This window comes from Momordica charantia, assembly GCF_013281855.1.
Source record: "Momordica charantia cultivar OHB3-1 chromosome 1 unlocalized genomic scaffold, Mcharantia_2.0 BLBB01000001.1, whole genome shotgun sequence".
Classification (NCBI taxonomy): Eukaryota; Viridiplantae; Streptophyta; class Magnoliopsida; order Cucurbitales; family Cucurbitaceae; genus Momordica; species Momordica charantia.
In genome coordinates, this window is record NW_028275157.1 from 23,859,651 (window position 1) to 23,878,916 (window position 19,266).

Consider the following 19,266-nt stretch of genomic DNA (forward strand, 5'->3'; position numbering starts at 1 on the left):
TAAACTCATATTTAGCCTAAAACATAAAATAAGATGTTTAGTCCATGTATGGTGCATAAATAGTTAAAGTTAACTATTTGGCTAACCTATCAATATACAATGAGATTTGTGAGCTACCCCTCCAATTTTTGAGCTTATCATGTTAAAGCAGCGAAGATGTTAGACACTTACTATGTGTTGTAATCTTAGTCAATTAGAATGAAATGATTAATTATAATAAAACAATGTTATTTTTAAATAAATAAACAAAAAATATATAATAAAATAATGTATTGTCGCTCAAAACCAAAAGAGACATGTCAGATAGCCTCAATTAAATACCCAAATGCATAATGATGCAGAGGACATAAGTAAATAACTATACAAACTCTATTGCTTATTATACCAACACATATCAATGCTGGATCAACAAGCCAATGGTGTTGTCTATATTAACATGTCAACTTCACGTTGCTTATTGACTTGATACGTTTGAATAGATCTTTTGTTTAGTTGAACAAACATGAAGGTGGATGATTAAACATCTAAATTTAGACAAGGTATGATCATATTGATATTCGAACTCTACTTGAGCTATATATTTTAATATAATTATTCATTACAAAATATAGTACATATTTGGAATGAAATTACGGAGAACCTTAAAATATGATATAAAATCATAGTGAACATTTGGGAGGGTTCATATTCACCAGACTAATACATCCAAACAGTCAAGGGCTATATAATATTTCAAATAAACGAGGTTCACCACATCATTAAAGGTATATAGATTTCGTAATCCATAAATAAAGATCATAGTATAGATCATCGATGGATTAATATGAAATACAATATCAAGAAGACTTATAATGACCACAACTATATAAAAGTCATATTTTAGTAAAAACATGTAATGGTGGTGATCGAACTCACAACCTCTTGGTTGAAGATATATGTTAATTATCGCTGAACTATGCTCATATTAACAGTCATATTTGAGTGTTGCAAAATGATAATAATTCAAAATTTATGTTCGTGTATAAAAGATACAACTGTTTTATTTTTCAGTGGGACGAAATATTAACTGCTCAAACGACGTTGAAGTTAATAAAATGACGAGTAGAATAATGAGGCGGAAGCCTAATTTACACTATCATTTTAATACTAAACTATTATAATTGTATGAGTGGGTATTTCAACATTTATCTTTAACTAGGAGAAAAAAAAAGTTAATCGCATGTGAAGATTTCAAACCATGTTAGTTATCGTCTATCGATGAATGATATGACCAGGATGGTAATTAGCATACTATTTAAGATTACAAATAAACAAAATTCGTCAACTCATTAACTTTCTTCCTAAAAATATTAAAACTAATATGTATATCCATATAGAAGGGCAGCTTATCATTCCAAAAATTATTTGGAAAAAAGAAGAAAAAAGTTACGAGTCCGTAACGGTAAAATCCCTCTTTCTACTCATCACTGTCACTCAAATCCCTAATTCTGAGTACTCGTAAATTTTGCAGAATTCGCCGACCGGTGTCAACTGAAAGCTCCCCCGATTCCGTTTTCCAATTTGAAATTCCTCGTGTTTCAGAGATTCCAAGGAGAGAAGACAAAGGTTACGCGTCCGAAATGCTCGGTGGATTGTATGGAGACCTCCCTCCACCCTCTTCGGCCGAGGAAGACAAGCCCAGCAATTCCACCGTCTGGTCGAGCAGCACAAAAATGGCGCCGCCGACCCTACGTAAGCCGTCGTCCGTCTTCGCGCCACAGACCGTTCTCAGATCTCAAAGCAAAGTAAAAGCAGCCACCTCGACGCACCCGAAGGCTTCCGCGTCAGCGTCAGTGGAGCAGTCTCAGCCGATTCTGGCCGAGGCCATAACGCAACCGGCATTGGTCGCCGTGACGTCGACGGTTGTAGAAGAGTATGATCCAGCGAGGCCGAATGACTACGAGGAGTATAGGATGGAAAAGAAGAGGAAGGCCATGGAGGCTGAGATGAGGAAGGAGCTTGAGAGGCGCAGACAAGAGGAGGAAGAGAGGGAGAAGAAGGAGCGTGAGGAGCGAGAAAGAGATTATTCCGATTCTAGGTTAAATATTTCAGGCGAGGAAGCTTGGAGAAGGCGCGCGGCGAAGAGTGGGGCAATACCAAGATCGCCATCACCGCCAAGTGCCGCAGACGGCTTCACCATTGGGAAGTCGGAGACTGGCGGGTTGGGAGTTGGTGCCGGTGGGCAGATGACGGCAGCACAAAGAATGATGGCTAAGATGGGGTGGAAAGAGGGGCAAGGGCTCGGAAAGCAGGAACAAGGGATTACCACCCCTCTGATGGCGAAAAAGACAGACTTGCGTGCTGGAGTAATTGTGAACGCTAACGATACGAAATCAGAGAAGAAAGTGAAGAGTGTCAACTTCAACGGGCAACCTACTCGGGTTCTTCTGCTCAGAAATATGGTACGGTTGAATCCTGACATTTTGCCGACTTGAAATAAATTTTAGCAAGAGTCTGTTTTTGGGGCATTATAATTTTAGTCGTTCTTCCATATTGCTCATATTTATATTCAAATATTCGTGATTTCTTAGTTAGACTGGAGGAATTTATACATTTTTACCGTAAAATTTATGAAAACCATCACATTCATCCTATCATGTTTTCATCTTTTAAGCAGTTTGTAGAATAGTTGCAAACATCATTTTTAGCACACTATTCTTCTTTTAATCCATCATTGAAATGCATGCACTCGAGAAAAATCTTGGTTTTCCATGATTTGATAAAAGTTATATTGGGAACGTTGGTATCTTTAACTGGCTGCTAATTGATATACGCTTGATATAATTGTAATGGTAGGCCTTAGTCAGGCAGTTAGATTGTTGGCAGCTGCTAGCTAGCATTTTTATCAGCCAATTTCTCAACCAGTTTTAGGTAAACTGGTTTTGATATTCTAAAGTATTTTTGCACTGCACTACTTGTGATAATCATAAGAAATAAAATGTGGACTAAACAATCCATAGTAGCATACAGTTTTTTTGTGTGGAATGTCGTAGAGGGCAAAACAATAGATCTCAGGTTACTAGTCCATTTGAAAAACATTTAAAGAGTACAGCACTTATGAAAAGTTAATCAAAATTTTCTTACTCATTTAATCATTTACTCATTTAATTATATATAGAACAGAGCCTCCATCAACTCTTACATCTTCAGGTTGATCACTTTTGGTTTAAGTTTATTATTATTCATTCTTTAATTTTGTTTCTGGAAAAGAGACTCACATGGAGATTAGAAATATAGATGAAAAAAAGAGGGAGGTCAATGTAGCATACTCTATGGGTTGTATGAACATCAAGATAGCGTATTTGTTTAAGTAACATGTTTTTGGAATTTGATTCATTGTCATATAAGGTTGTACAAATGTCATCCTAATGGTTGGATCCATAGTAATAATTAATGGTGCTCCTCAAAATAGGTGGAAAGCTATATCAATGGGTTTACCTCATTTCCTCCATTTGTTAGTTTGCTACTGGTCATGGGACTCATATTGGAAGGGTCAATGCTTCCCTCCAAATGCGTTTATCTTGTCTTTACATCTTGGTGCTTGAATAAGATGTCTTTTTAGCCTGTGTTCTCCTTATTTATTGCCCCCTCTCTGAATTTGTATTTCTGGAGACCCTTCAAAGATAGAGATGCTAATGATATGGCTTCCCTTCTAGCTATTATCCAGGGTCTTAGTTTAATCCCTGGGTTTTAGGGATAATTCACTTTGCTCCTCCTAGCCTTTTGGTCCCTCTTCTTGTAATTTATTTTTGCATCGTTTACTTACAACAATTTCCAACATCTTGTTCCCCATTTTTATACAAAGTCTTGGGAGATCAACATCTCACAGAGGTTAAGATTTTCTCTTGGCTTGCCCCTTTTGGTCGTGGCCCAGTTACTCGCACATATGGAAAGGAAGAAAATAAGTGGTTGACTTGAGCAAGGAAATTAGGTCGATTTCAAAGCCCTTCTGTGATCACCCTATCCAATTATGAGCAAAAAAGCTGGGAACAAAAATAGAGTTTCTTTCTAGGCTGATATTTGGGTGGGAAATTAATGGTTACGTCACAGCTTTCCTTGGTTTCATTGTTTCTTTCTGGTTAGATGCCAAATCAAGACTTTTAGCGAGAAGAAATCTAACCAAGGAAATAGAGGAGGCAAGAGGTCTGATTCAAATTCTAGATGATGTACAACCTTGTGGTAGGGAGGATAAAAGGATTTGGAGAATAAATTCTTCGGGCAAATTATTGGTAAGATTACTGATGAAAGAGCTAGTTGTGATCACATTGATGATTGAACTAATTACTAAGGCTTATTTGTCACTTGTAAAAGGCATTGCCTCAAGAAGGTAAAAGTTTCTGATATGGACTTTTATGATTTTGAGTCCAAGCTGTGAAGATGAGGAGAATCAAGCATGCTCATTTTCCGTTGTTTTGACTGTAAGAATTGTTGGAATCAAAACGTTTTAGCAGTTTGGATGCTCTTGGGTGCCTGGTTTCTTGGTCAAAGAAAACTTAGTCAAGATGCTGTGTTGTGGTTGTCATTGTGAGAGAAAAAAAGCACAAATCTTTTGGTTTAATGTTGGCAAGCCATTATTTGTTGATTATGAACTCAAATAAATTGTGAATTATTTGAAGAAAAACATACAAGATGGGAAGAAATAGGGTTTGGTTTAGGGTACGGATTTAGCAAAATAGCATAGTTCTTGTTCCAATTATGCTTCCCCACTGTAATTAACTCAATTTTGGTTTCTCCCCTCATTCTTTCTCGTTTGTTTTGGGTGATGTACCGTTTGGAGTATTTTACAACCTCAATGTAACTTCTCATGGTAAGTGTTAATTTTTTCAAAACTGGAAAGGGGATAGATGGGTTTGAAGAACAGGGTGTTTACCTGGATTAGTTGGCGAAGCAGGGTTGAAGTTCCTTCTAGACAAGAGAAATGAAGAAGTTTTCTTTCCCCTTGACGGTTGTATGCTTACATGCTTTCTTCAATTGCCTCATTCCGTTGTTTTGCTTATAAGCTTATTTGTATTACCATAGCAACTACAATGGGCAAAAAAGAATTTTTTTTTTGGATCAGTGGACAAACATGTCTTGCGATAGGTGACTACTGAATGTTTAAGTTACTTTGTGGTATGATACTATTAGGGCTTTAATGAAGTTCGTTGGTAAAGAGGTACTTTTAGAGTGTGAGTTGATTTCTAGTTTTTCAGAAGCCGTTCTTTTCTATATTCTATTTTGCAAACCTCCAATTGGGTTATGAGTTACATCTAGCTTACATTATCAACTTTGGTTGAATTTTTCAAAATTTTCGATCTACGGAACTTATAAAACTTAGTTCATCATTTCATGTTTGTTCGTAGAGGTTATTTGAGCCTTAGTATTTTATACTGTTTAATTATGTAATGGAATGTATGACCTATAATTGCTTGTACTATGAGGGGTAGGAAAGTCGATGTTGGTGAGGACCCTCAGGTTTTTTATGTTAGCTAGCTTATAGTTGTAGTTGTTGTCTGTCTCTCTAAAATGTTTTGAATTAAAAAATAGTTGTGGGTGTTGTCAATATTCGCAGCTAGGTTGTTAGTTAGTGTTAGTCTATAGTAAGAAGGAATGGCAGTGTATATATGCTTATGAGTGAAAAGGAGGGAGAGAACAGGCCTCTCCAATGCCTGTACGTGTATGGCATTTAATTATTTGAACAGGAGAAAGACGATATCAATTAAGGGAGGGATTCATCATTATGTTAAAAGAAGTATCAACTTGTAGGGTTATTTCCTAATAAACTCAGAATCAATTTCAGTCTAATAAATCACATCGCACATGCATACAGCATGCTATATTTATGTATAAGCCATGTAACTTTATCATCGAGGAATATCTAAATGATTGAAGCATTTTCATATAATAGAAACTGTTACAATTTTCTTCAGTCGGCATCTATTGGGCATCTAATTTGTTATTTTTCATGAAGAGAATGATGAGAACAGCTGCCTTTGATTTTTCTTGAAGGTGGGTCCTGGTGAGGTAGATGATGAGCTAGAAGAGGAAGTAGGATCAGAGTGTGCAAAGTACGGGACAGTAACACGGGTTCTGATATTTGAGATTACAGAACCCAATTTTCCAGTAGACGAGGCTGTTCGAATTTTTGTGCAGTTTGAAAGATCAGAAGAAACGACAAAGGCTTTGGTTGATCTTGATGGTCGGTACTTCGGTGGAAGGGTGGTTCGAGCTACATTTTATGACGAGGAGAGGTTCAGTAAGAATGAATTGGCTCCAATGCCAGGAGAAGTCCCTGGATTTACATGAAACCCAAGAAGTAAAAAACGCCAGACATGCTCAATCTGGGTAGCTGAAGGAAGCTATGATTAATTTGGATTGGATTGTGCAATAACTTTCCTATTGTAAAGGGATTTGCCATGATGTTATCGATTGAATGAAGCTGAAAAATGGTATTGTTGAAATGATATTATTAGCTAGTGCACATTGTTCATCCAATCAAATAGTTGCTAGAGAATATTTACTTGCTCTTGTTAAGTTAATTGAAGGTCCCCTAATTTCATTGGCAGATGGCAAAAAAACTGGTCTCAGTGATTATGCACGTGGTAATGAAAACCGTCCAAGCCAACGTTTGATGAGTTCATTTTTGTTGATTTTTCCTCTGATTATATAAATTTTTTCTTAGAATTCAAGCGTCTGTATACTAATAAACACTTGGCAAGTCCATCTTATTTTCTTTCTCGTTTGTTTAATGATATCTTGAACAATAGTTTGAACTGAGATGGGAATTTGATTTGATTAGTATTAATAAGACACTAACAGCCAACTCTGTTTGCATGTTCAGCACGTTGATGAAGATGGGCCGTCTTTTGGGCTGCAAGTGGAATATCATTGGGCTTTTACAGTAAAACCCATGACTCACTGCATGATAGAAAATTAATATTTGAATTGAAAATTTTCAGCCCTGTAAAATGTAGTTATGGCTGAAGGTCCCATTGAATGTGTGATACACGTATATTGAAAAAGTCATTTTATAATTTTTAAAAGAAAAAGATATGTATTTTTTATTATTATTTTTCTTTATAGTCCAGTTGAAGAAGAGATAGTGACTTGAGTGGAGTTTAATGTTTCCCACTTGGTTTAAAAGAAGTAATCAGGTTTTTGTATAATTTGAAGTTCAGAATTCGACCATGTGTTTTAGGCAGTGTACTACATAAGTGAAGTGTGAAATTTATTCTTTCACTGCATGCCTAACTGAACAATATTTAGGTGTCTATCGATACTTTCCCCATTAAAAAATAGACAACTATTTTCTTTTGATAAAAAAATCTATTCTCTCTTCTTTTATGCATTTATTTCTCTTAATTACCAATTTTTTAATAGTGGTAAGGAAAACATACTCACAGATAAAAACTTAAATATTACTCTATAAATTCGTCCAAATTTCTATAATTCATTTTTTACTGTTCAAATACAAGCTAGATATAGATAATTTATGGCTTCTTTAACTTTAAGCTTCACCAATTCAAACGTGTAAAAATGTTCTATATTTAGTTTTGAGGACTATATTTTGTTTCTTGAACCAGAAAGGAAGGGAAAAAGAAAAGAAGAAAGGGTAATTATAATAGATGTTAAAATAGATTGGACCAGTCAAATCTGAATTGAATGTGGGGAGTGGAGGTGTTAATTTGAAAAAACCCTATGGATTTAGAGTCTAAGCAGGCATGATAAGGCTAGTTTCCATCTACAAACTCTTACAAAATCTTAAACAGCTGCAAATCCAGAGATCTGAAAGATCCTCTCTTTTTTCTTATATGCACTGTCATGGGTTGCGAACCCTAGCCCCCTCCCCCTCCCCTAGGGTTTACAAAAAATTCAGACTCAGATAGATTCTCTCTCCACCACTCTTTTTCTTGGGTTTTGAAACTTTGCACTTTAATGCCTTTCTCTTTGGGCACTGAGCAGGGCTGGTAGTGCCATTGTAGGGACAATCCACCCTTGAGAATGGCGTCTATGCAATAGTTATAGAACCAAAACAAAACACACTTTTGGAACCCTCCCACCATCCCTTTCCAACACTTTAAACCCTAAATATTCCTCCTTTTTACTCTTACTCTTTACAATGACCAACTTATTTAATCAACCATGAACAAATCACTACCAGAATAATGAACAAAACAGGGAGGGTGACTAGAGAGTGAGGCAAAGCTTTAAATTAAGTCTGCACCACCAAGAAGATAGGGAATAGAGTTTGTCTTTCCAATTTTTATAGTTCATTTAAATAATTACATGTCTTTTTGGGGGAAAAAAATTGCACAGACAAGGACTGGCAGCAGTCTCGAGATTACATTTACAGTTTACAGTACCTTTCGCACTCACCCTTTTACCCCCCACACCTATTTCTTTTCTAATAAAAAAGCTACATAAAAAAAATGAAATTTAATTCCTGGCTCTTGATGAGGGTGAGTACCAACCACTAACTATGATACCATATCAAAGTGAGAGGAGACAAAACCCGTTCCATCGAACATGCATTAGAAACAATGGGAACTTTAAAAAGAAACAAAGATGAAAAATTGAAGTATGATTAGACCCTCCAATATCAATATCAATATCCAAAATCCAATCCTTGTTTGGATACAGAGAAAATGGAGAGGAAAGGAAAGGCAGGAAAAACCAAAAAGGGGAAGATCCTTGTCTGCTCCGCTGCTGTTTCAAAGATCATCATTATGGGTCTGATGGACTGATTTTACACCCACCCTCTGTCCAAAATAGTGTCTACTTACTTATGACTTCTTATGAAGGGAAGAAGGAAATTAGCTCAGCTAGGTGTATCTTTTTACCATAAATGAAGCTGAAGCTCAAATCCCCTCTCTTCTCTTCTGGTCTTCCACATTAATGAGTTCCTGTTAAATACTGTTGGGTTTGTTAAGACTTGAACTGCCCATTATTTATTTCTTACTTGTTTTGTTGCAGTGCCCTGGCTGCACCTCAATATTACCCCCATAGCCCAATTACAGAGATAGCTGCCAAACTGCCTTTGTCCTCTGCAACCAAATTTATTGTCTTTATCTGCTGTAAAATTTTGGTTAGGTTATAAATTTAGTACCTTTAACTTTGAACTGTTTTCTTCTTAACTAGCAGTCTATTTCATTAACTGTCTGCAATATACTTGAGCTCCACCAAAATTAACCTAAAAAATACACCAAGAAAACCTTTCTTTTGTGATTTATTTTCTTACCATGATATTACTTCCTTTTCAGATTTTTTGTACAACTTTCTTTTTGTTGCAGTAGTAGGTTAGTTATTTTCTATTCTCTCTAAGGTTTTCTGGTCAAGACTAAAGGAACAACAGAAATCCAACAGAACCCGAAACCATCAAAAGCTGTGAAATGAAGCAGGCCATAGTCGTATGCAGAAAGATAAGTCCACATTGCATAATAGTGTTCATGAAATTAACAACATTGAGTCATGGTGTCTAAGTTGGAAACAAAAAGATCCAAGTAGCTTCCCCAGCTAAACTCCATGGTTGGACTTGGAGCATTAGTTTTTCCAACCAGAAAAGACAATGAAAGCAAAATACCAGAAGTTAAGAAATCCTGAAGTAAACTACATAAGCCATCATCATGTCTAAAGTTGAAATTACAAACGCATTACTTGATAGGACAGTTAACCAAAGTCATAGGCTTCTCCATCACACAAACGACCAGTTTATGAACATGAAAGCTAGGCAGTGATTGGAACCATCATCATTTAGAACCTTCCAGGCAACAGCTTGCTCGTATGAAATGGGACGGCCCATACTCGATACACAAATACCCGATGGCAGATTGGCAAATCCCTGCAACGGGAAAGTACGACTACATGTAAGATGTTCGTAATGTGTCGATGTTATTCATGACAGAAGATAGATCATGGTCGAGAATTATTTTTACCTGTTGCATTATTTTGGGGAACTCTGAGCAGAGAATCTTCCGACCTGCTTCGTCGAGAATTTTATCAAGCATTATATCTTGCAGGCCTACGAGAGTGGTTTCGAGCATGTCCAGACCAGCCTGGTTAGCAAAGGTGAACACAGCAGATGCCTGCAATAAAAATTTTCCAAATCATATTAACATTTTGAAGGAGTTTCATGACTAGTTATATAATTCAATTCACGGCCGAAACGTCGATTACATTGGTTTTCACGGAGCAACACATGATCGCATCTGAGTGGTGCCAGAGCTGCTTCAACATGGCATCCCCAGACTGGGAATCGGCTTGAAGAAGCTCAGCTCCTATGTGTATCCTGAAACACCAAATTGTAGTAAGTACGGCTGAAGAGATTGTTTCTATTGGGGGGCATGGGGATTCACTATAGATCAGAATTGAAATAAGCACTTTTCACGAGTCCTTTCATACGCTTAAACCAGACATGAAGAAAAACAAGTCAATTTTTCCAAGGAACCGTATTACGTACCTGTAACTTCGGCAAATCCATCGTGCTAAAGTGAGAGCTTCAGGAGAACCGGGAAGGGGCTTTAGTCCCATATTGGAATTCAACCGCGATGGGGCAATGGCCATGGCAACCCTCTGAACAGACCCCACAACACTGCGAACATATTGTCGGGCCATAGCAGCCACATTGTCGCGCATGTGATTCTCGAAAGTGAACTGGAAGGCAATAGTCAAGACTGACCGAAGATTGTAGCTACTCAGATCAGTTTCACCAGCAGGACGTGAAGCATTGGCACCGACTTCGAGAGTAGAAGCCAAGTCCAAAGTTCGAGCAGCAGTAGGTTCATCCTGAAATGTATAAGAAATAGTGGTAAGGAAGAGCATGTTAACTTATGCTTCTTATAGATTTTAAGGTATCAACACACAAAAAAAGGGTAAGCACAAGACGATAATTAAATGTAGTAACAGACCGTTTTAGGATCCAGCGGTATGACACGAAATCCAGAAGGAAGTAGAGGGGCATCATCAGCAAATGATTCATCTATAGGAGCAAACACAAGCTGAGCACAAGCTCCAACTGCATTCTCATCAACCCCACTACAGAGCTGCCATGAAGTTGAGAAAATATATCATGAGCCAAAACACACATTGGATTAGATCCAGCTTGAACGTAGTAAACAAACCTGCAATAAGTACATATCTCGTCCAGCTAAAGCAACATCTTCGGGGGAGAATGCAAGGCCCTCCAGACGAACCACCTCCAAGAACTGTACAACACATTGTCAGATTTACAGTAAGAACAGACTGAAGGAATTTCTCTGAACGATAGAAACCATTACCTCTTCGTGCTCCACAGTATGAGCAAGAGGCAAGATGACCTGGCTGCTTGGGAAGCCACCAGGTCTTGCACATGGAACAGCATATGGACTGGCTTTTAGACATGCAGCAGAGTAGGCATCAACCCCATAATCGGCCCATTCAGACCGATGCTCTCTCAGGAACCGAACAAGCAAAGCAGGGGGAACATTCTGCAGACAACGAGTAGACGAGTTGAGATTAAAACCAATAACCGATCGTGCAGATGTAAAATGTCACACTAATTAATGAATCACCTGAAGCAACATCGATGCTTTTGCGCACATCACTCCTCCGCCGAAAGAGGGATACATGGACATGTTATACTGGGATCCAGGAAATTTGTTTGGCGATGAGTTTATGACAATCGTCACGTCCTCCAAACCGTCACTGCCCAAAGGTGACCAACCATCATCCGCAAACCCATTAACAGCGTCATTGAAACCCCTAAAGACCATTTCAAGATATAATTATAACTAAATATCAGAAATCATTATGGATTATGTTCTCAACAGTAAATAAGTGGCACTGCCCAGAGGCTATGTTCATGCAAATACTACCTGCACAGTTTTTGACTGAATGTCCGCAATACCGCTGGTTGACGTCCACCGCTATGTTGAATCTCTCCGTTAGTCTCTTGAGCAATTTGCCTTATGTGACGTAATGCCTGAAATCATATTTGACCCATATATAAAGTGAGAACAATTATGATTTACTTGTCAAAGGAATGTAACCTCATGTAACAATTCTTACAGCAACTGTCATTTTCTGAGCAAGGATCTTGGATGACTCGTAAAGTGGCCTAAGAACTTCAGGGACACTCCAAACCTACAAATAGAATGGAAGCAGATTAATAAAAGTAAATCAAAAATCAAGAAATATGGCGATTAAATACTTGAGCAGGATCGGGCTTACATCCAAATCAATGTGATCAACAATGTGAATAATGGATCCACCGCCCTCACACGCTCGTATTAAATAGCCACTAGGAAGCATTTCAGCTCTCACAAAACTAGATGGCGGAGGCCCTGCTGGGCCACCACTTGAAGAAGTCAGTGACCTCTCACATACCTGCAAATCATTCAAAAAGAAAAGTAATACAATGCTTATTAGACTGTTATGTCCGGTAACAATAAATAGAATGAAAGGTAGAATTTCTCTAATCAAGATGTAAAAGTTGGTGTTAAAAAGAAGCACAGTAAATCTACCACTAGACTGCCATCTTCTAAACTTGTTGTATATCTCATCGTCCAGAAGTCACGTGCAGCTGCTAACGTTGTTGGCGCATAAGTCTAATATGTAAAAACAGAGATGGAATTAGTAATGGTAGAATGAAAAAAGTGACAGAAAGAATAGTAAAACTAACCTGCATATATATGAGCTCTATTGTTCCCCCATTTCCAGTAGGGACTACACTTAAAACATTAAGACAACGGCAGTCACGATACCATGAAAGGCGATCTTTAAGAATTTCCGCAACCTGCATTAATTAAATTTCATGTACATGAACATGATGCACACACAAGAAAATTCCCAAAATCAAAGCATCATTTTCAAGGGCATAAAAAATTAGTTCATAAAGCAAGTACCTTTGTTGGCTCTAGACTAACAAGACCACAGGCTCGTGCTGCTACCCCACTGCAGTTGCGGGAAACAGCAACGATTCCAATAGAATCCGGACCAGGCTGTGCAACATTGAGAATATTCATTAAGAAAATTAAGTAAAATTTACATCTAGAAAGTTAGAAACTGAACTAACAACCTACAAGATAAAGTTTATATTCACAAGTGCTCAAAATGATATAATTCAGAGAATATTTACCTTCATCCCAATCATCTGGACCCAGTCGACAGCAGTTCCTGTAGCCTTGGAAAGGAACTCTGCCAGGGTCTCCTCAGCTACCGCAAGAAGACTACGCCAAACATTTCATAAAAGCAATTTCAATATAAAGCGAGGTAGACAAGGAACTATCGAAATATAAGGCAAAGAGTTAAATATACCAACCCAGCTGGGTTGTTGACATCCCTATTGGGATGCTGAGGATTTGGGTTTTGCTGTTGTTGGGGCTGACCGCTCATGACTACAGACTCACAGCTATTGTCTGTAGTCGTCCCAGATGCCTGTTTAATAGACAAGAAGAGCTCTCAATTACACAGAAGAAATCAAAATTGAATGATACAATTCAGTTTTAAAGGAACTAAAATTGTGAAATAATAGTAATAAAAACACAACTGTTGAAAGACAAACATCAAGATGACAGTTCTAATTCGACGAAAACTAAACCAACTGAAAGAAAGAGTTACTGGATAGTTAAGAATGGAGGTAAAGGGGATTACACTATGCAGTTGCTGGCGCATATACCCATTCTCATAAACCAAATGGGACACCTGCTTCTGTAAACGGTCATTCTCTTCCATCAACAATTTGTTCATTGCAGACAACTTTCGATTTACGCTCTGGAGGCGGGAAGATTCCTTCCTCTGCTTCTCACGGCATCTACATGGGAATTTTTAAAGGAAAAAAACTGTGAAATTGTTCGGTGATAATGCAGATCCATGACTGATAATCAAGACATTGAGGAAACAGTAAAAAACAGAAGCTTACAAAAAATATTTAGTGTTTGAAAATGACAGACGTGTCACATGTATAAAAAGTCTTCGCTTTAATATTATCCAAATAAGAAAAAAGGAAACCCTGTTTAAAGCCATAAAAAATTCTCAGTACAGTTTGCCCAGAACTAGAAAAGACCTAACCCAAGAGATAAAGAGAGAATTTTGGACCAGAAAACTAGCGACTTCAAGAGCAGAGAAATCTATACTGCTAAATATTACAACACTAACCACTAGGTTAAATAGTTTCGGTTCAAACTTCATAGTTCAAACCCAAACCACCGAAGGCAGTAATCCAGCAAGAGAGAACTTCAACCCTAAAAACAAGGATGGGCATTTTCTTTTCACTGTAATAGCGACCGTGTTAGAAATATCATCAGCAAAGATTTTGGACTATAAGTTTACATTAATTTCAGCCCAAAAAGGCTAAACTGTAGGTAAGATTCTCATAATCATGGGGAGATCCAGTTCCAATTAGAAGAAGAAGACAAAAACAATTGGAAAAGACTAATAAAGTTACTGAATATAGAATTACCATTGAAAGATGTGGTTATTTTCAATCAAAAACATGATTTCCACATAAACCCATCTTCCACAGCTACTCAACTTCTTACCCATATGTACCACAAGCACAGACCCCAAACCAAAACTTTAGATGTTATTGCAGATAGAGCAAATATAAACAAACAAAAACGTATACGTTTTCTGTAAGAAAGGTTATCGTTCTTGAAAAGAAGAGAAAAAGATGCAGCAAGTTCAAAGGCAGACTAAAATAAGAAAGCAGTTTAGAAAGAAAGATTATACCTGCGATTTTGAAACCAAACTTTGATCTGTTTTGGCTCAATGTTAGAGAGGATTGGGCACTCCCTAATGAGCTGCTGCCTTCTCAGAGAGCTGGGCTTTGGACATTCTGAGTAAACTCTCTCTAATGCCTCAACCTGTTCGGGTGTATACCTTACATATTTGCTCGTATCCATCTGTTTATTTGATGAATCCTTGTGCATTACAAGCGCCATAAACGTTTTCTAGCCAACACGAACGAAGAGGCAACCGAAGATTTCAGAGCTCAAAAAGATTCGAAACCCACAAGAAAAAGAGGACCAAAATTAGATGGTAAGGGAAAATGAGGAAGTTAGAGAAATGGGATTTTAGGTTCCTCTTGGTCTTCTTCTTTGGCGGTGTTGGTGTTGCTGGTCTTTTTACCGGGCAGGCTCTCTCCTCCAAGAGAGCCTCCTCTCTCCTTCATCAGTTAGTGCTCTGCTTCTCCCTCAAAGACCACAGGTTGAAGAAGGGCTTGAACAGAATCCTCTGGTCTTTATCACGCAGACGCCAATTTCGAGGACTTAAAACACAAGGAAGAGAAAACGAAAAGAAAACCCAAATAGAAATAACAAAACCAAACCAACCCACAGAAAATTTTAAGGAAAAAAAAAATTTTGAGAAGAGAGATAAAGCAAAAGGGGAATTGTGGGTTTGTGAGTGGACAGAGAAAGTATAAACAGAAGAAAACAAACATCCAATGGCAATCCAAAGGCCAGGTGGCTGCTTTCCTCTATTTTCTCTCTCTGGGTTTTTCTGCACGAAAAAAAAATGAATCCCACTTCTTCCTTCCACTGAGTGATGTGAAAATTCAAAAGAAAAGAGAGAAAAAAGAAAAACAGAGAGAGAGAGAAAAAGAAGGATTAATTGAGAGTAGGAGGCAGAGTCAGAGACTGAGAGGGCATTTGTTTTATTTAAAGCCTGTCACAGAAGAGCAGAGAGAACGTTTTTTAAACAAATGGCCAAATGGGTACTGTTCTGTTCATCTTCCTCCTCTCAATCTATAAGAAAAAGAGAGTCAGAAGAAAGAACCACCTTCTCTCTCTCTAACAACAAACGTTCACGAGATAATGTATGTAAATGTATGTGATAACTGATATCTATGTATCTATCTATGGGACCATGATAATATACAGCATATGTAATGGATTCACAACAGAAAATCTGAGAGAGAATACGACTTTTAGGTGTTGAAGAAGGAAAGATGAGAGGAGAGAAAGTGCCCAAAATCAAAATAATTGCCTTTTCCCTACTTAATACTTTGTTTTTGGCAGTATTCCATGAGAATTTTATTAATTCTCAAATCTAAAATATTCTTTTTTTTTTTTAACAGGAAATGGGAGAACGGGAGATTGAACTTACCACCCTAACAAAGAGGGACAAAGTTTTAAACTATTGGGTTATCCTTAAGGTTGATTTGAAATATTATTTGAAACATTATAAATTTCTTAAATGTCATATTCAAATTTATATTCGAAAATATATGGTATTCTAAATCTAAATTAATATTCCAAAAGTTCAATATTTTAGATATCATCTTATGATATAAAATGTTGCAATGTGTTTGGAACTATTAATTAAATAGTTTAACACGTTATACTATTTTAACTAATTTAGTTTGTTAGGTTTGTATAATTACTCATGTGCTTAGTTACTCCTACTTGTTGTGGCCATGTGCATCTAAAATATAAGAGTTTAAATCTGAATTTTATGTTTTAATAAGGAGGGTGTGAAGGCGATCTAAGTTCAACTATTCCACTCATGGCTAAAAGTAACCTTAACTAGCTAATCAAGTTTAACTAGTAAGTATAGCCAGACACAGTTGAATCACCAAATCTAGTTAATCTCCCAACTCTTAACGTCTCGACTTTAGAACTGAATATATCTATCAAGTCATAGCATAGATAAAAGTTACTTGAGAGTGATAGGCATGACATTGATCAAGTGGGATAGATGGGCTCGGGATTCTCCTAGTTAATATTGTACTTTATGCAAGTCTATATATATTATTAAGTCATCTAATGATAAACTTCATGCATTGCAATGTATATCATTCGATATAATGAAAATGAGTCATTTATCAAACAGTGACACAATTTTAATAAAGATAATAATAATGTTTTTTTTATTACAACAAAATGTGAGAGTGGAAATTTAAATTTATAACTTTTTATTAGTGCCTTAACCAATTAAAGTTAAAGTTTATCCCTGACTCCTAAACATATAGTAAAACATATTTATCAAACCAATAATTGAATAGAATTTAGTGAATGGGGACAACTCTTTCACCTCACTTCCCAAAGTTAATCAAAGAAAGTGGTAATAAAGGGAACAACTTTACCAATAGGTATGGACATAAGTTGTTAAAAAAAATGATTTCTCTTCTAAAATAGAGGAAGAAAGATGTCTCAATTCTCGAGTGGGATGGTCATGCAACACTACTAATAGTCCTCATTGTTATTTCTACGGTAACAAAATTACTTCAATCTTCTATTTACCATTTATTAATTTTCCACGGAAAATTTGTTCAATATTACTCGCCCTATTGTTATGTATAATTTATTTCTATATTTGTTTAGATTCATCTTCATTTTAATAATAATTTATATCCAGATTTTACAAATAATTCACTAATCAGTGTTGTATGTAAAATGATCGAAAAAATGATGCTAAGTCGAAAAATACTCGTAGTCTTAATTAACCCATGGAAAACTTTTTTTTTTTTTTTTTTTTGAGTATGGTCAAACTATTCTCAAATGGGTTAAAGCACAAGTATATTCTTTTAAATGCTCACTACTACTCTATACTTTTGACTCTTTATGCTTACCTTATTTCAGTAATATGACTCCACTTTTTCACAATGCCTAGGCAAGCCTTCTTTGAGTAAATAATTTGTCTGTTCAGGAAAATCATCATGAAAATAAAATCTTTATAAAAATTGGTAAATTTTGAATAGAAATCTAATGGGGAAATCTAAGGTTATGTGCTAATAATAATATAGTTTCATTAAGGCAATTTGTCATATTTGAGATCAAACTGATCGCTCCTTTATTCAAATACACTGATTTACTAAAAAAAAGTAAATAAATAAATAAAAGGGAGGATGAACTTAAATATATATTTTAATTCATAATGTTGAGTATTTTTTTTTTAATTTAATCGCTAGTCATTTGTATTATTTTTTTCAATTTCGTCATTCACGCTGGTAATATATATTAAAATTAGTTGACGATAAACTTTGGTTAGTGAATTGGCCTAAATTTAAATGAGGAAACAGATCATTCAAAATATGATAATTTATAATTCCTCCTCCAAAATTCTAAGAAATTGAAATGAATTTCAAGACATTTTTTCCTCCTCTAAATTTTGTCAATGGACTAAGTACTGCTTAAATTTACCATCAAACTATATAATTTTAACATTTATTGAGACTAAATTAAAAATAGTTAAAGCAAAAACACTCGAATATCATAAATGACCGTGCATATGAGGTTTTTTTTTTTTTTTTTTTATTGGATATCCATCTTCCTTCCATCTATTACATTCAAGAGGATGCATCTTAGATTTGTATTTACATTACCAAACCAAAATTTCAACAAATTAAAACCTTTAATTACTACAACACCCTTCCTTCATTTAGTACTGATGAAGCTGATATATTATGATGACAAAGCCATCATTCTCCTACTGAATTTGGTACATCTTCAGTAGACCAAAACCTTTGTGTTTTTTCTTCCAAAAAACACATAGATTGAGGAAAGTGTTAGGGCTCATCATGTTCTTATTTTCTCCTACCTCCATAAATATTTATACACAATTGGTTTCAAATTTAACCATCGAAAAATTGATCCCCTCTATTATTACCAGAATCTACCACAATGAAGAGAGAATCCCAAAGTTAAATATTTTCTCGGTGACCAAAATCTAGGCTAAATTTTGTTGGATCTAAAGGGGTAAAAGAAAATGTATTTGGTTAATTTGTAATTTCATATATATGTTAAAGTTACATATACATATCATAGGCAAAAAAAGGTTACATGTTTAATTTTGTGTGTTAGGTTACATATTTGGACAGCTATATATACTTGTCGTTTTGTTCATTTTGAGATATCCAAGCATACCTCAATTGAGTATTCTCCTCCTCTCACAAGAATTCTCTTTTCTTTTTGAGTTCTTGTTCTTGTTTGTGTTGAGAGAAAGTGTCTAAGAGTTCTACCAGATTCGGATAGTTCGAGGTTGTTGTTTTATCGGAGTTAATCGGTGTATCATGCTGAGACGATCGCTGTAGTCTGCTAGCAACTTGTGCAGAGCGAATAATTGTCTTCAAGTCAGTGCTATTGAAGCGTGCCTCGACTAATTTAATTAAGTTTGTGGTGTTCATCAAGTTGTCCGAATTTGTATTATTGTAGCCAGTTACGTTGTAATCTGTTTACCAGTGTTATTCAGTTTACATATACAACGTATATTTACCCAACAGATTTCACATATAAAAATAGTCCTCATAACAGCTATGAGCTCCTTAAGTAAAAT

General features: G+C 36.1%; 2 protein-coding genes across 3 annotated transcripts; one reads left to right on the plus strand and one right to left on the minus strand.

The window, feature by feature from the left end:
- The first annotated feature begins 1,472 nt into the window (after positions 1-1,472).
- DRT111 (D111/G-patch domain-containing protein) lies at positions 1,473-6,828 on the plus strand. 2 transcript variants are annotated; one of them, XR_002602081.2, is made up of 3 exons: positions 1,473-2,441; positions 6,028-6,467; positions 6,585-6,828. XR_002602081.2 is itself a non-coding variant. In XM_022290999.2 (2 exons), the coding sequence occupies exons 1-2, from the start codon at positions 1,620-1,622 to the stop codon at positions 6,322-6,324; spliced, it is 1,119 nt and encodes a 372-aa protein (XP_022146691.1). In that variant the 5' UTR covers positions 1,511-1,619; the 3' UTR covers positions 6,325-6,552. The 2 variants fall into 2 exon arrangements, 1 of the variants encoding a protein (XP_022146691.1); XM_022290999.2 differs by lacking the exon at positions 6,585-6,828 and having other exon boundaries at positions 1,511-2,441; positions 6,028-6,552.
- Positions 6,829-9,426: 2,598 nt separating this feature from the next.
- Positions 9,427-15,721, minus strand: LOC111015730 (homeobox-leucine zipper protein ATHB-14). The gene is made up of 18 exons (XM_022290845.2): positions 14,722-15,721; positions 13,645-13,804; positions 13,313-13,428; positions 13,130-13,220; positions 12,897-12,992; positions 12,674-12,787; positions 12,516-12,599; positions 12,223-12,378; positions 12,061-12,135; positions 11,868-11,974; positions 11,565-11,754; positions 11,292-11,480; positions 11,136-11,219; positions 10,923-11,057; positions 10,475-10,800; positions 10,192-10,303; positions 9,951-10,100; positions 9,427-9,856 (listed from the first exon to the last, which is right to left on the minus strand). The coding sequence occupies exons 1-18, from the start codon at positions 14,931-14,933 to the stop codon at positions 9,710-9,712; spliced, it is 2,544 nt and encodes an 847-aa protein (XP_022146537.1). The 5' UTR covers positions 14,934-15,721; the 3' UTR covers positions 9,427-9,709.
- Between the last annotated feature and the right edge of the window lie 3,545 nt (positions 15,722-19,266).

Coding starts and splice junctions, on each gene's coding strand:
- DRT111 (XM_022290999.2), top strand. CDS start 1,620: ATGCTCGGTGGATTGTATGGAGACCTCCCTCCACCCTCTTCGGCCGAG. Junction 2,442..6,027: donor TTCTTCTGCTCAGAAATATG/GTACGGTTGAAT, acceptor TTTTTCTTGAAG/GTGGGTCCTGGTGAGGTAGA.
- LOC111015730 (XM_022290845.2), bottom strand. CDS start 14,933: ATGGCGCTTGTAATGCACAAGGATTCATCAAATAAACAGATGGATACG. Junction 11,755..11,867: donor TTCAGTCAAAAACTGTGCAG/GTAGTATTTGCA, acceptor AATGGTCTTTAG/GGGTTTCAATGACGCTGTTA. Junction 10,801..10,922: donor TACCGCTGGATCCTAAAACG/GTCTGTTACTAC, acceptor TATACATTTCAG/GATGAACCTACTGCTGCTCG.